Below are 16,817 nucleotides of genomic sequence, written 5' to 3' on the forward strand. Positions count from 1 at the left end.
GTATGCCTTAGTCAGATGTTTGTCTGTCTTACCACTCTCGATGGTAGAATTCAAACTGGGTCCTTGTTGAGAGAGGCCAAATTGAGTGCTAGTGGAGACATTGCTGGGCGGCTAGATGGACTACCTGCAGCTCCGGGCTCTGAGGAGGTGGGTGCAACAGGGTACCTGCAACCAGGTGATCTCATGGAGGTTTGAATGAAGCCCAGGGGACACACAGCGGGAGTGTGACTTCCAGGTACAGATTCAGGCATTGGGTGGGACCTGATCACCATGTACGACACAGATCTTGATTCTTGATTCTTGAACCTCCCCTGCAAAATCTGAGCAACCTGGGACCTGTTTGGCCCTTGGGTGGGGCTGGAGCAAGCCTGGGAATGGATGATATGTCAGTAGCTGTGAAGCCTGGAAGATTACAAGGGCAGGGAGCCAGATTAATCTTTGGGTTTTTTTTTTTGTTTTGGAAGATTGTATCACAAGTGCTTCCTGCTTTGGGTACAATTGTTGCTAATAGTGAAAGCTTACCTTTGCAGAATGTTTTCAGCTTTTATCAAAGTGCTTTCACAGACATGTAATCTTTCCTTGGAAATAAACCTGAGAGGGGTGAACTGGGTATAATTACCCCATTTGGCAGATGAGAAAATGAGGCTCACAGATACTGAGTAACCTTAAGGTAACTTGTTGCTGGTTCTTGCCTCTTTTCACTATACCATGCTGCCAGTGCTTGAGTCCATTTTTTTTTTTCAAATTTAGAAAGCAAATAGTCTTTTCCAGCAGCTGCTGCTCCCTTTAGGGACTGCTAACACTTTGCCGCTTACCTTTTTTACCTCCCATGGCACAAACATAACTTTCATGCAGTATTAAAAGCACAAAAGAAGCAAAAACAAATTACTCCATCATGACTTAACAGGTGAAATCTCTCTCCTCTGTTATATTCTATTAATAATTTGTGGGAGTGGTAACTCATTTCTCCAGTCCGCACTCCCTTGTTTAAACCTCAGTGAACCTCACTGCTGCAGCCGGGTCGGTGTCTTGTAGTAAGCCAAATGCAAGTCCAGGCAGAGTCCAGAGTGAGAACAGGTTAAACAAGAGCGGCCAGCATTGTCGACTTAGGATTTGTTGGTGTTAACTGGGAATGGCTGGTTTTCAAACTTTCATTTTACCTGGAGAGCCTCTGCTGTTTTTGAGAAGCTCGCTCCTCATGGCTCCTGCGCTTACATGGTCCTTGTTACGCTTCCTCTCCATTTCTTTCCAGAAAGTGTCTTTCTAGCGTTCTTCCTACAGGGTGCCGAGTATGTATGGTCATGGTTTTCATGTCTCTCAGTTTTGCACATACATCTTTATTTTAAAGTAGAATCGAAATATGAAGATAAAAAGCATTATGTAAAGACGTAGGGTAATTACTCTGGGTGAACATCCCAGTGAGTGGAACAGACAGAATTGGGCAGGCAGTCAGGAAATCTGCATTCTAATCCGGACGTTGTCCCACTACTTAATTGTGGACTTTTCACAAATCTTTTAATCTTTTGGACACCCAGTTACCTTATCTGTGGGCAGAGTTGCATTAAATGATTTCTAGAGTCTCTTTTGGTTCCAGACCTTATTCAAGACCCCAAACTGAACATACAAGTTTCTACTAAATAAAGGTAGATGTCTGGCACACCTCCTGGTGGTGGAGAGGATGATCTAATTAGCTTAAATTGATAATTTTGTTATTATTGGGAATTGAATGAAAAGAGATAAAGGTGACTGAACTTTCTTGCAATTATAACAATCATCTGAAACACTGTTATTAGCTAATAACCTTTTAAGCTTAGTTCCTAATCTTGCTCACCATAATGTGTCCAACACCTAATACACTGCATGATCAGCATGTTGTGTTTTGAGAATACTCTCGTAAAAGATTGATGGGCTTCTTGACCTATTTACTTCATTAGAGCAGATTAACCATGTCTCCTAACAGCCTTAAAATTAAGGACATGTAGGAACAAGTGATACAGTGTTAGTTGGAAAGAAATTTTAGAGGTGACATTTGACAATAGATACAGGGCTGGTATCTTTTCTTACCCTTCAACCCAGTGGGCGGTGTTTCTGGGTTACAAATTTCGTAAATGGAGTTTTAACTATTTATATTTAAGTCCAAGAAGAGGGAGAAGAGGCCATAGTTTGTATTTAATGAGATAGACTTATAGAAATTAAAGCAGAGAGTAAAGTGACATGGATATTTTGTATATTCAAGTCAATCTTAGATGTTTTTATAACATTTTATTGTGCCATAGATTACTCTGAAAGACAGATGACAGCTATGCTATGGCTTTTCTTCCAGAGAAATAAATGTAACGCTCCCAATTTTGCATGCAGTTTGAGAGTGTGTGGGCTCCCCTCAGTTGGTGCAGGCCTGCCTTGTTCCTCACTGGCTGTCCGAAGTGCAGGTGCTTCATAGAAAAAGACTCTGGGATGTTAAACCTTAAAAGCCTTTAGAAATAATCTAGGTCATTGTTACTTAGACTGTGCTGTGTCATGAAATCAGTGGAAGGAACCAACAAGACCAACATTAAAAAGAAAATGAAGTAGAAAATTTCCGAGTGTATCATAGCATGTTAGGAGTTAATTTTGTGAGCGGTCCTTCCATTTGTGTGTGTGTATTTGTGTGTGCACGTGCCACACACACCTTAGTACCAGGTCCAAATAGAAAATGCATGTCTTGAAGGTAAAGTCAGAGAAACACTCATCTATTCTTGATGAACCTCTTTGTTTTGTAGCTGAGGAAATTGAGGCGCTTACAGGCTAAATGATTTTTTCAGGACCTCCACCCCCCAACACACACATACTTTAAGTTTCAGTGGCTGAGCCAGGGCTGAAGCAGTTACTTGATTGTTAATTTTGCTGTGCCACAGCACTAATTGTTTAAAAGAAAATTGTGAAGTAGATTATTTTAAAATATTAAATAGCATCTGTTTCACACTTGGCATTTTTTAACCCTTTTATTTCCCACTAAAATCATCTTGGTGGTTGTCCTGGAAAATAATCTAGGCTTCAGCTTCTTCTCCAGAGAATTGAAAAATGTTTGGGGGCCTCTCAGCTGGCTGTTTACACACCTGAATTTTGACATTTAGGGCCTAATCGGAAGAATTTCAGAACAAGACAATGAAGGTGGTTAGGTTTCACGTACAAACCAAATTAAATTATTTTGAATTATTTCTTCATTCACTTGATAATTGAATGCAAAATGTGATGCCAGAGGTTGATACAGGATAATTGGGTAGACCCAGTGACATTCCTTAGTTATCTATAAAAGGTTTTCTCAAACGTGAGTGTCCTACAGTTTACCTGGAGGGTCTTGTTAAAATGCAGATTCTCATCTAGAACCTGGCAGAGACCTGGGTTCTAACCGGCTCACAGGCCGTGCTCCAGCTGCTGTTCCTTGAGCTGTACTTTCAGTAGCAAGGACCTTGGTACGTTTCCCATTGCCTCGATTTTATTAACATTTTCATGCTTTTCAAATTGGCTACAAGACTGTAAATGTCGTTCTTATTTTTTAATTGGGTTACTTTTTGTAGTCAAGACCGTATCTCTGTCAACAACCGAGCTCATCAGTCCCCACATCCTGAGTAATCATGTCCCTCCTCATAGCACCTTTCCCGGGCTTTCGCATTCAGCACTAATTCATGTAACTGGCAGATCTGAGCCTTTCCACAGAACTTAACTTTCTGCTTTCAGAAAGAGCATTTTCTAAAATAGGTAATTTCCTTTCTTAACGGGCTATCTGCACATTTTTCTTTATTTTACTGGAGTCAAGTAACACTGGTGGCACTTGTCGGAGGCTTTCTTAGTAAAGAGTGTTGAACTGTATGCAAAATGAATAAAAATCACAGAGCCTTCTAAGTTCATGTCTGCCTTTTATGCTGTTTCTATTTTGTCTGTCCAGCTGCCAGTTTCAGTGTGTCAGTCTCAAAGCAGCTCATTTCCCTTTCCATTCTAATCGATGACTGTCTGACCTGTCAGAAGGCCCTCCCTGTCATTGTGGCTTTCCTAGGTGGGTAGTGGTCACAAAGTTTTAGTAGCAGTTAAGTAAGAGAGAAAGCCTTTGATTTTTAAAAATCATATCCTGAATACTTAGCTCAAATAGGAACTCACTTGTTTCTGTTTCGTGGTTTTAAAAGCTAGTTTCTAGATCTCTCTCTCATTGAGTATTAAAATGTTTGAAGGAGACTTGGAAGTGTGTATTTGTGTGGTAGGTAGCCCTGTGATTGGAAACATAATTGTAATAAATAAGCAGCTTTGTAGGGTCCGTGTAAGATGGGGATGAATAACCTGCTAAAAAACCTCAGCCCTTTTACATAGCAGTGGCTTCGCAGACAGTTTTAAGAGTAACAATGACAATAAAGAGGGTATTCCCTGGATCAATTAATGATTTAGGGTCCCAGGGATCTAAGGTCTGATTTCTGGTGTGTTATCTTTGGTAGGTCATCAGTTACAATAGCAGTTGAAATTCCCGCGTGTTGAGCCCTCACTCTGTCCTGAACGCCTTATTCAGATGAATGTGCAACCAGCAGGGCTGTGCTTGTGAAGGGTACATTCAGTTGTGGGGTAGAAACGGCTGTTGCATTGGGGACAAATAGATAGGGGTGAGATTAAATCTCATTAGTCCCTCTTTAGGAAAGAATAAGCATGTGTGGAACCTACAGCAGGTGTTTTTGTTTTTTCTTAGCCATTCTTGCCTATAAAAAGCACATAGTAGTTTATAGTCTCTTGAATCAAAGCAGAGAGAACCTGTTTGCATTTTAACTAGGCACCATCAGAACATTTATCATGTTGAATTAGCCATGTTACAGTTTGTTCTGTTAGAAGTTGTGGATTATATTATTTAAAATCATGACAAGGCTAAATGTAGCCATAATATTTCAGTTGCACTTTGAAACCCTGAAAAGGGGCCCATCTGACATATTTTTAGTGAATTACAACCTTTTTCCCCCTTTATTTTCATTTTATTTTATTTATTTTACTTTACTTTTTCCCATTGCCATTTGTCCCCCCTGTACTCTCTTCCACCTCCCCTCACCGCCCTCTGCAGTCACCACACTGAATTACCCCCTTTAAACACTGATCACTGGGTTTGGATTCATCTCACTTCAAGCTTATTTTTACATCTAGAATTCGTCTGTGTTTCAGTGCAGTTAAGCCTACTGGTATAATCTTAGTCTAATTAACAGTATGTCGTGATCTGGGACTCCTGTCAAAAATCATTACGGGAGCTAGGAAACACCGGGAGGTAAAGTGAATACATGACCTCATCTCTTAGTTTGCACTAGATTATAACTTACATTCAAAGAGGCTGGAAAAAGAAAAAGAACAGTTTTTCCATTAAGCTGTGATAAATGTGTTTAGTATGGTTTTGCTGTTAATAATTCCTCCTAGCTGGTAGGGTGGAGGATTTTGTTTGAAGTATTTGAAAGTAAATGCTGCCGGGATAAAGATTTTACCGGTGATAGAGAGTAGACATCGGTCCCTACCCTTTGTTAACTGAGCCTGCTTGTGTAACTGGGGAAATAAAAGTGTACTGAAGGAAATCTGTGAGCACAAAGTCTTCCTGTTCCCAAATGTATTTCATAGGTTGTTTATCTTATTTAAATATACAGTAATATAGTACACGAGAATGCAACTACTGTTTCTTTAATATCAGAACTGTGCACGTTACAATAGGTGTCACTGTTTTGCTTGGTCCAATCATGATTGGTGACTTCAGCTATTGGCTCCGAGCACTGGCTGTCTGACTCCATCTGCAGGGCTGTAATACCTACTCTGCTCTGAGCCATTCCCCACACAACTTCAGCCGGCTGAACAGACTCGCAGACTCGCGCCACTCCAGCACATCTCGCTAACCTAATTCAGAAAACAAGTGTTGCGGCTCTCTGCCTGTCGTCTTCGCTCACTGTAGCCTTTTCAGGTGATCCAGGAAACTAGGCTGTTTTTATGAGCAAATAAGAGAAACAGGAATCATGCCGGGCATGTATTTAACAGACCCGGTACTGGATAAAACTTAAAGCCAGTAACTATTCAACATAGTGAAAAGGTCACCTTGCCTGGCTGAGAAAAGAAGCAAAATACCAGCTTGTTGGTTTCTGTTAACATCTTAGCTCGTGCCGGCCTCTTTTCCTTGATGTTTGTACCATCCTGGGATATCTAGCTCTAAAGAGAGACATACTGTACTCATGGTAGATGACAAGGAAAAGAACATGAAATGTCTCACCTTCTTCTTGATGCTTCCAGAGACGGTAAAGAACAGGTCCAAGAAAAGCTCGAAGAAAACAAATACCAGCAGTAGCAGCAGCAGCAGCAGCAGCATCAGCAAGTTGCCTCCAGTTTGTTATGAAATAATTACCTTGAAGACTAAAAAGAAGAAGATGGCTGCTGATATATTTCCCCGCAAAAAACCAGCAAACTCCAGCAGCACCACTGTCCAGCAGTACCACCAGCAGAACCTCAGCAACAACAACCTGATTCCAGCCCCAAATTGGCAGGGGCTCTATCCTACCATCAGAGAGAGGTGAGTGCCGGCCAGCCTGCGTACTTTGAAAGTTTTCCTGTGTTGAAGTTTCTGCTTTTGCACAACCCATACTGTATTTTAACATAAACCTGTGTTTCCTCTTTTCCCGGCAGCTTTATTGCTAATGGAAAACTGCCTTGTGCCTTTTCCAAAACAGTACAGCTGTTTTCCTCTTAGATAAAAATGTTTTTGCAAGCTGTAACATTTAAGTGACAGGGGTATGTCTGTGGGCCGTAGAAGACAGAAACCTTTTATTTATCCTTAGTCTGATGAAAAGTTTGGATAACTTTTTTTTTTTTTTTTTTTTTTTTTTTAGCTTTAGTTACTTCCCATGTGCTTGCAATGATTACAAACACAGTTGTTCAGTTGGAACCTTTATGTGCAGTTTTACCCTGAACTTATTAAACTGTTGCTTAGCTTGCGAATCTGTTTTGGGTTCTGTATATTGGGGAGGGGGTATTAAAAACGCATGCTGCTGTGAATTAATGATTGCTTCTGTTTATAGAAATGCGGTGATGTTCAATAATGATTTGATGGCAGATGTACATTTTGTGGTTGGGCCACCAGGTGGGACTCAGCGGTTGCCAGGACACAAAGTAAGCAACAGCTGCATTACCGGTTTAGTCCTGAGATTTACCGAGAGGGACCCTCTCCTCCCGCCTAGAATTTGGGGCGGGCAGCTTGCTGATGGCAGGCAGTGCATGTCTCACCCGATCGTTATGAAAGCTCAGCCTCTCCAAAGGGCTTTGGCCACGCTTAATTTTTTTCTTTGTTCCTTTTACCCTGCTTTATAGCTCACACAAAAACATGCCCTTTTAACTCTCCAGTCATGGGGACTTGTTGTGACAGGTTAGGAAAGTCATATGTTTGCTCTTCCCCTAGAAGTCAGTCAGATAAGCTTTTCTTTTATTTATTTATTTTGTGATGAGGGAACTTGTGCATTAATCTGTTAAAGCCTGGAGATAATTAGCAGCATAGAGACTGATTTGCATGAACATCTATCTTATTACTGTCACAGCGAGATACACTGTACCTTGGCTTGGACAAAAGAGCAGGTTGAGGTGCACTGTGTCTACTAAACCTGATTGTTTAGAGTTGTTTTTCTGGGTTGATTTGCTGAAAATGCTTCAATTTAGAGCATGAAATAAGATTTCCTTTTCTCCACAGTATGTTTTAGCTGTTGGGAGCTCTGTGTTCCATGCAATGTTTTACGGAGAACTTGCTGAGGACAAAGATGAAATCCGTATACCAGATGTCGAACCTGCTGCTTTTCTCGCTATGCTGAAGTAAGCATCATTCGTATGTTTGTAAAGAGTTTGTTTATGCTGTATTTGTACTCTGCCTATTTCACAGTTACATTTAAGTTCTGTGTAACAGAAAAGGGAGATTGATGAAGAAAGAAAGAGGGAGCTGCTTACCTTGTAAATGTTTTTGGAGAAGACTGTGCATCTTTTATTGGAAAGCATGTGGAATGATGCCGGCATTTATAATCACACCTTGGCATAGGATTTGGGCACGAGTGGGTTGTGATTTGATTGTTAACAACTTAGAATTAAAGAAAAATAACTATGGCATAGGCATTTTCTAATAGAGGATGTCATCTCTGAAAGCATTGTATGTGAAAAACTCTAAAAAGACTAATTTTTTCTTCACAATTCTGGAAATATATACCTTGTTTAAATACCACCAGTTAAGAGATTCCTAAGTTTTTTAGGAGTTATTGTTCCTCCCAGCAAATGTGAAACTTATTATCTGTTGAAATCATCTGATCTTTGCACACGCACATTCACACACTCCTGTATAAAATCGGATACCCTTTCTCAAGGGTACGGAGCACTTGCATTTGATAGTTGAGGGTATATTTTTGAGAGAGATGAGTAGTTTTCTATAGTTTTCTATGTATTTAAACAGAATAACTTTTAAGTGGCAATATAGCAATATAAAGCTATAAGGTATGTATTTATTAAAAAATAGTTTTATATCTCATGGGTCTTTGAGAATCCAGTACATGTTAATGAGGTAAATAGAGCCCACTTCTTTACATGTACTGGGGCTAGGCAGTGATAGCCTACCATGTTGCTGAAGTCCAATGGTTATTCTAAATCATATTTATATAATTTTTTGTTAAATACTCTAACACACCAGGTATATAGGAGTTCAAAGTTATCAGCTGCCATAGGAATTTTGGTTCACTAGAAAATAAAAATAATGTGTGTGAAAAAAAATTATTCAAGTTGGTCAACAAGTTGGACAATAACCTCACAGATGGTTAAAATGTTGTTGTGTATCGTCTGCTGCCTGTTGAAAAATAAGCAGTATAGTTAATTTTGTAACCAAGTCAAGCTTGGTGCATGGCAGCCAGGGATGCGAGTGACAAGGAGTTAGGGCAAAGAAAGCAACTTTATTCAGAAAGCCAAGAAGATGTCAGACTGACGTCTTAAAGAACCATTTTAAGAAAGTGCAGAATTCGGGCTTCTTTTATGTCTAGGGAAGAGGGAAACAGGAGAGCCAAAAGGTGATTGATGACTATAGACATCTAGGTACCAGCAGGGGTTCAAGAAAGATTGTGAAACTTCTTTTGTTTTTTTGCCTGTTGACCCTAGTTGATGTGAGTCCGGTCATAAGGTTAGGTTCCTGCAAATCTGTGGTAAACATTGTTTTTGTACATACTTCCTTTATCTCCTCGGGAGAGGCAATTTCTGGTGAGGGGCTGTTTTTGCACAACTGAAGCCACAGCCAAAGTCCTCTAATGATTAGGCTGTCTGTATGCAAGACCAAGCAGAAGCTATTAACCTAAAAGCCATGGGAACAAAGCAGGTTTGAACACGATGGTGTCAGAGATGCCAAGCAGTTCACTGTTAGAGTTCTAGAACTTAAAAGTATTTAATTATTTATTTGCATTATAGTTTTGAAATCTAATTGCTCCTGACTTAAACTTTCACAGTGGAAGGTAGGGAAGTTAAAAGCAAGTGAGCGTGTGAAGTTCCAAAATGTAAACTAATCTACCACTTTTTTTTAACCAACCAATACTTTATGACTTCTGCAGTTATTTAGAGATATAAGTACAGGAACCATTTTCCCCCCAGTCAAGCCAGCTTTGTATATTTGACATTGTTTTAGAGGGGAATGCCAACACTGGTTCAGCACGTTGGCTTCACTACAGTTGAGTAGAGTGTTGTGTCATTCCAGATATATACACAATTGGGAAACATGAGTGATAATCACAGAATCACATTTTACCTAAGTCATTTGACTGGTCACTTGACAAGCACCTTTTCTCACAAATGTATTGCCTAGAATATATCTTGATACAGCTTTTTAAAATTAGACAGGCCATCCACATAAAATGAGAAAAATAGTAAGATGCCATTTGCTGCTGTCCCATAGTTGATCAGTCCTGCATTGTCCCGAGGATACAGGAGGCCAGGCTTTCCTTATGCCTGTGTGTTGGGTGAGTAGCTAGCCTTTCTGGAAAGGGGTTGTAAAGAAAAAGGGAAGACTGCTCAGGTGATAGAGAACTCCAGGGTAAGAGCTGGAGTGCTGACTATGCTTCAGAATCCTCCCCAGGGTTCTGACTTTGGCTGGAGCATCTCTAGTGGTGTTTTATCAAGAGGTTCTTACCAGTGGTAGATGGCTTAGCCTATCAGAAGAGAAGGGGCTTCCTGGGAGTAAAAATGCCAGTTCAGTTTGGGGTTGTGGACATTTTTCTTATTGCCATTGCCATCATTTGTGTGTGTGTGTGTGTGTGTATGTTTCTACCTTACAGAAGCCACTGCTAATTTTTTGTTATGTGTATTTCACTAAGTTGAGATATAATGAATGATTAAAGGAGGAAACTTCACAGTAGCTAACCTTAGCCAGAAAGATTTTAAAGTGAAGTTTTATCAGCATGTATTTTTCACCCACATGTAGTTCTCTCTGACTCACTTGGTGAACCACAGCAATGTAAAAGCAGCAGGTGATTTTTACCTTTACATACCGTCCTAGGACTGCACTGCCCCTGAAACATTACAGAATCACAGAAATAGTACATATATAGGCTTTCCTACTTTTTCTCAATTAAATACATCCTTTAATTCTGAAGGTGGAAAGAATGTGGGAGGGGAAACAGGAGTTTAAGAGTTTAAAAAAAAAAGCCAACTACCAAACCTGTATTAGATTCTGTACAAAGGCAACTGGAAGATAGTGTTGAAGTCCATATTTGCTAGCCCTTTGAACTTAGAACTACTTGAAAAGTATCTTATTTAATCTCAGGTTTTATTTTGTGTTTAGGAGAAATCCAAGTCATACTTAGTTAAAAGTATCAAGATGGAATCATTGCTAACATCATAGTATTAAAGGCATTTTTTTCTGTCTGTATGTACAGAAAGTTTTTAAAGTAAAACATTTAATGCTTCTAAAACACTGGGGTGTTGTTCTTTTCATTAAATATAAAAAAGTACATGTAATAGAATTTTGCTGGTTTTTTTTTCTAATATTAACTATCTGATATGCCATCTTATATTTTATTAAATGCAGCTTATAACATAGAGGCTAGAATGATAACACAAAGTTAATGTCTTTATACAAAGTTACTACTGAGTTGAAATACTAATTTATGAACATATTTCAGGTGTTTTTTTTTAATCCCTAATCATTTTTGTAATTGCCACCTAAGATGACATTTTTTGAACTAGCTTGAAAGTAGTTGCATGTTTTCTTGCTGGACACACTCATTTTGTGAAACTTCCATTTACATGCTTGCACTTTTTTCTTCCAGATACATCTATTGTGATGAAATTGACTTGGCTGCTGACACGGTGCTGGCTACTCTCTATGCTGCCAAAAAATACATTGTCCCTCACCTCGCCAGAGCATGCGTTAATTTCCTGGAGACCAGCCTGAGTGCCAAGAACGCCTGTGTGCTCCTCTCCCAGAGCTGCTTGTTCGAGGAGCCAGACCTAACCCAGCGTTGCTGGGAGGTGATCGATGCCCAGGCCGAGTTAGCTCTTAAGTCTGAGGGATTCTGCGACATTGACTTCCAGACACTAGAAAGTATCCTCCGCAGGGAAACTCTGAATGCCAAAGAAATTGTTGTTTTTGAGGCAGCCCTCAACTGGGCTGAAGTGGAATGCCAGCGGCAAGATCTAGCGCTGAGCATCGAAAATAAGCGCAAGGTCCTGGGAAAGGCACTTTACTTGATCCGCATACCCACCATGGCCCTGGATGATTTTGCAAATGGTGCTGCACAGTCCGGAGTCCTAACTCTCAACGAGACCAACGACATCTTCCTCTGGTACACTGCGGCCAAAAAGCCCGAGCTGCAGTTTGTGAGTAAAGCCCGCAAGGGCCTTGTCCCCCAGCGCTGTCACCGTTTCCAGTCGTGTGCCTATCGGAGCAACCAGTGGCGCTACCGGGGCCGCTGTGACAGCATTCAGTTCGCAGTGGACAAGAGGGTGTTCATCGCCGGCTTCGGGCTGTACGGCTCCAGCTGTGGCTCCGCGGAGTACAGCGCCAAGATTGAGCTCAAGCGGCAGGGCGTTGTCCTGGGCCAGAACTTGAGCAAGTACTTCTCAGATGGCTCCAGCAACACCTTCCCTGTGTGGTTTGAGTACCCGGTGCAGATCGAGCCAGACACCTTCTACACAGCCAGCGTGATACTGGATGGCAACGAGCTCAGCTACTTCGGACAGGAAGGCATGACAGAGGTTCAGTGTGGCAAAGTGACTGTCCAGTTTCAGTGCTCCTCAGACAGCACCAACGGCACTGGGGTGCAGGGAGGGCAGATTCCAGAACTTATATTCTATGCTTGAAAACACTTTGCGAAGCAGTGTGAGCTCTGAGGAGCACATCTGGTTCCTACTTGCTTGATGCTTAGCTCATCTGCAGATATGTGATCAGTGCAGGTAGTTTGTAATGAATGAAGCTGTAAGCAGTTTCTAATTTCTTCCAACCTTTTAATTATGTACAGGCAAAAATGCAGCATTTGGCTTTTAACTATACGCTTAAAAGAGCCAAGTTCTTATTAGGGCTTTGTGGTTTTTAGAATTGCATTCATCTATACAGCTGGGGAGAATGTGCTTTTTTCCCTACTGCCCCCTTGACCTCCCAGTTTTGTCCCTCTTAAGACAATTTTTGAATCACCTCAAATTTCCTTCAGGGCTTTATTTTGACAAATAGAAGTACATAGTCTAAAATAATAATGACAAGAGTTATTTTTAAACAGTACCCCCCCAAAAAAGAAACAGATAAACCTCAGTGTACAATTTTGAAAGAAGTTTTGTTTTATAATAAGTAATAATTTAGAAAGTAGACAGTAGTCATGTTTAGCTTTTATTTCTTTTTAAATATTTTACTTCTGGGCATGGCTTTTTCTTAAATCCCACATTCATAAGATTGTTCCATATTAACCACTGCAAAGTGTCAGTTTAAAGCGGGAAAATAGGAAATTGGATGTTTGTTCGGCCATGACTTCTGCCACAAGCAGACTTGTTCTGTTAGATTAGAAAGAATATTGCAGTACAGACACTTTTTTTTAGAAGTAACTAAATTCTAAAGTTTTGTTGTCATTAGGAAAAAGTTGCAGGCCTATTATTTTAAACTAAAACAGTTTAAAAAGGAAACTTAAAAAAGCCCCATCCTACACGTGGATTAACTGGTGGCTCAATAAAAGGAACAGTTTGAAAAAGTCATGCTTTCTGCCCCCTTAGCGCCTGACCCTCACCGCTGGCTTGTGCTCGTGCGTCACACTGTAGAGTCCCGTTCCCTTTTCATGAAGAGAGGACCAAACGACGCTTCCGGTGAGCAGAGACAATGCGTAGCTCTACATGCTAGTACAGCGAGACACCTTTATCCACTGGGTGTGTTTTTTTTTAATGTGGAATATACTTTACCTGTTCTACTTTGACCACATACTGTCTTCTGAGTTGATTGTAGTCCTGTCTTGTTCCTGGACTGCTAGAATCTGGCCTCTGGCCATCTTCAAGTGCCAATGTGTTCCTGCAGGGTTTAAAAAAAAATAGTCTGGAGCGATACACCTGATCATACCTAATAGTCACTGCATCAGCATCACATCCAGCTCTCATTTTTCCATGGATAATGTAAGCAAAGGCGGGAAAAGCTCATCAAAACAATTCTCCTTCAGTGATGGCTTATGATGGTTTAGTGCCCCTGACCCTGGTAGTGTCCCATGTGCTCACTTCCAGTTGAAGCTTCTCTGTGTTTCTGGGCAGCTTTTCTGCTCAGTGTGATCCTGAGATGGCTCGCTTGCCACCCAGAGTGTGGTCCCTGGCCGCCTCCTTCTCCTGCTCTGCAAGCCCGAGGCTGGCTTGTCTGGAGCAGGGGTTAGTCCTGGGGTGGGGTGTGTGCGTGGGCGCCCATGTGCACGCAAGCTGTGTGCCGACTCAGGAATGGTCTCCTCCCTGCCTGGCCAATGAGAGGGGGGACAGAAATGTTCCCTCCTCTGGCCCCAGCAAGGCCCGGTGAGTGGCTGCCCTTACCGTTTTCACTGTGTTTCTGGGCCACTTCTTCCCCTGTAGACAAGGGCTTGTTGCTTTTGGCCGGCTTCCCTCATGGAGGAGAACACTGGATTATGGGAAATGTTTTAATCATCTTTGCCATTACCTATGTGTGTTAGCACAGAATCTGGATGATCAAAAGCTGTTACTGGCGATTATAAATGAGTACTCCAGGACAACTTTCTAAAATGACCTAACAATTATTCTTATTAGGGAAATGGCACATAGTAGTGTTGGCAAAGTATCTATGAAATAAAGGTACATTTTCAGTTTCAAAAATACTTGTACAAATGAGTTTGTTTTTAAATTATGATTAAACATTTCAAGAATTCACAGCTACTGTGCAAATTGGTAGACTATATACCTGATTAGAAGGCACTCATTTTTAAGCCAGAGGAGAAGGAACTTGATTTAGCACTAATTTCATCATATCAGATTGTAAGGGGGGTGTGGTAACCTTAGAGTGAAGATTGTTCATTCAGTAACACTCACTGTCCCTACCCGCTAGCCTGCTGCCCTCCCTGTGGCTAGGGACCTGCTGGGTGAACACCAGTGAGACCCTGTACACTGGGTGTAGAAGAATTGCGTGTTAATTCCTATTACCTAAAGAAAAAGACACCTTTACTACCTGATTGGCTGGTGCTGAGGGCTTGTGGGTTCTATTTGGAAACTGTATTTAAGAATCAGAAATTTTATATTTTAAACCCTATTCTCCCTTCTGCATTTTCAGCAGCGTGGAATGAAGGCTAATGTGCTTGCTTTATTTTCTTCGGTAATCTTAAATTTTGTAGCTTTTAAAACTAGAAACTATTGTTCTGACAAGGCAGGCAACTCTAGTGTATAAACACAGCTTTATAAAATGCTCTGTAGATGCTTTCCCCAATGTACCTGGCAGTCTTGGTCGTCGTTCATACTGGGGGTAACGGGGAACTAGGCTAGCAGTTCTGATGTAACATTCTTTAAGCATATCTTAATATAGTATTTAAGTAAATGGTCTCCTTTCTACATAATTATTGCACTGAACTGTCTTTTTTGTTTTTTAAGGTGTTGAAATAAGCTCCACTAATTCAAGCCACTTGTGCATCAGAGTGCTTGAATTTAGTAGCTTACAGCGTTATTTATGAAGGAAAATATATAAATATGAAGTACCTCATGTTGAATGTTATTGTACTGTATTTTTAATGTCACAGTGCAGACCTTGGTAGACACATGAATGTGTATAATCATGTTAAATGCAAATAAAAATAAAAACTGGTTCATAGATTTGTTTCCCTTGGCATTTTTGTAGGGCCCTGGAAATAGTAAAAAGTTTCATTCTGGCACTTTGAGTACCACTACATTTTACAGAGATGAGTTGGGCAGGAGCATTTGTTTGCTAAGTATTCAGATATCACTGATCCCTAAAGAAGTAAAAATTTGAGGCAAAAGCATGAGAGAAAAATGCTTACATTAATTAGTTGCATTGTCCAAAGCCTGACTCTAAGTTAATGAGAGGGAGGGCGTGGATGCATTTATATTCCCCGATGGAATTTGGGATTGGCTGGCATTCTGATGCTGTGGTTGCTCAAATGTCTGTGGATCTGGCTGTACAAGTGGGTGATAGTGCGTCACGTGTAGCTTTAGATGACCAGTCCTGCTTGTTCCTGCCAGGTTCTAATGGCTTATGTCTAGGAATTAAAAGAAACAGTCATATGAGAATTTTGAATATAATTTTTATGTGCTCAACTAGTTCTCTGTTATATTTCCTCATATCAAGTACATTAATACACACATTTATACATAATTATATACACATGTACATATACTATTTCTCTGTTGCTTTCATTCTAGAATTTACTCTGAAACCTTGTATATTTGCTTAACCACCTAACCACTTCAGTTTCTGTAGCATCCCTGCTGAAAGGACTTCTGGAATTATTTCCAAGAATAAGGGAACTAGAAGTACACATTCTCATCAGCTTAATTACAGATGCAACCTGAATTGCAAAGATCTTTAATCCAGGAAAGTCTTAACCCATTCTCTCTTCTCTGTTGCTATTTAAACTTAATTCACATGTGTTTGTTTTTAAAATCCCAAGACAGTTGGAAATTATCTTGCTCCTTTATTGGCACTCAGGATCAGCATGTTATTGAAATAACATTTTACCAGTTGACTGGGGCAAGCCTGCAAAAGTTATGGACTTAAACTTGGGTGGGGGGGGGGGGGTGGCGGGGGACACACCAGAAAAGAGGAAAGCATTCCTGGGAACTAAATAGTATGAAACTTGGAGGCCAAAACAAGAGCAAGTGGCCCTGAAAACCTGTAGTAATCATGTGCTAGAGCAGGGCTTTGCCTGACATTGAGATGCTTCAGTAGGCGATGACTACACTTTTGATTTCTAATTCCTACATTTCAGCCTTTTTTTCTGAACCATTTATATTTATTGACCAGCTACTCCCTTTGCTCAACACTTTGTCTTATGCTCCACTTGTTAGAACATATCATCTCACAAAACTAAAACGGGCAAATTTTCAAAAATAGAATTTTCTCATTTATTCAGCCATAACCAACATAAGCACTAGTGAAAAGAGCTTCTAAACCAAGACATTGTCAGGTAAGTGAGATGAAAATACCTGTGAGGGAGATGAAGGAAACGAATGGTTGATTCTCATGTGCACCCCACCCCCAAGCAGTGTCAGACACCAGCAGCTGTGGATCCACCTCTGAAAAATCTTTGGGTGCATTTCCCCAACTTGGGCACCTTGCCTGTGTTGCCTCTTCTGCACCTTTACTGAGG

At 40.6% G+C, this 16,817-nt stretch overlaps 1 protein-coding gene across 1 annotated transcript; it reads left to right on the forward strand.

Annotated features, from left to right (window-relative positions):
• Positions 1-266: 266 nt before the first annotated feature.
• On the forward strand, positions 267-15,301 carry BTBD3 (BTB domain containing 3). The gene is made up of 4 exons (XM_016212019.2): positions 267-6,544; positions 7,050-7,140; positions 7,712-7,830; positions 11,304-15,301. Exons 1-4 carry the CDS (start codon positions 6,210-6,212, stop codon positions 12,334-12,336), a joined length of 1,578 nt encoding a protein of 525 aa, XP_016067505.1. The 5' UTR covers positions 267-6,209; the 3' UTR covers positions 12,337-15,301.
• The last annotated feature ends 1,516 nt before the right edge of the window (positions 15,302-16,817 follow it).

Source organism: Miniopterus natalensis, chromosome 7 (genome assembly GCF_054644295.1).
Source record: "Miniopterus natalensis isolate mMinNat1 chromosome 7, mMinNat1.hap1, whole genome shotgun sequence".
Taxonomy (NCBI): Eukaryota; Metazoa; Chordata; class Mammalia; order Chiroptera; family Miniopteridae; genus Miniopterus; species Miniopterus natalensis.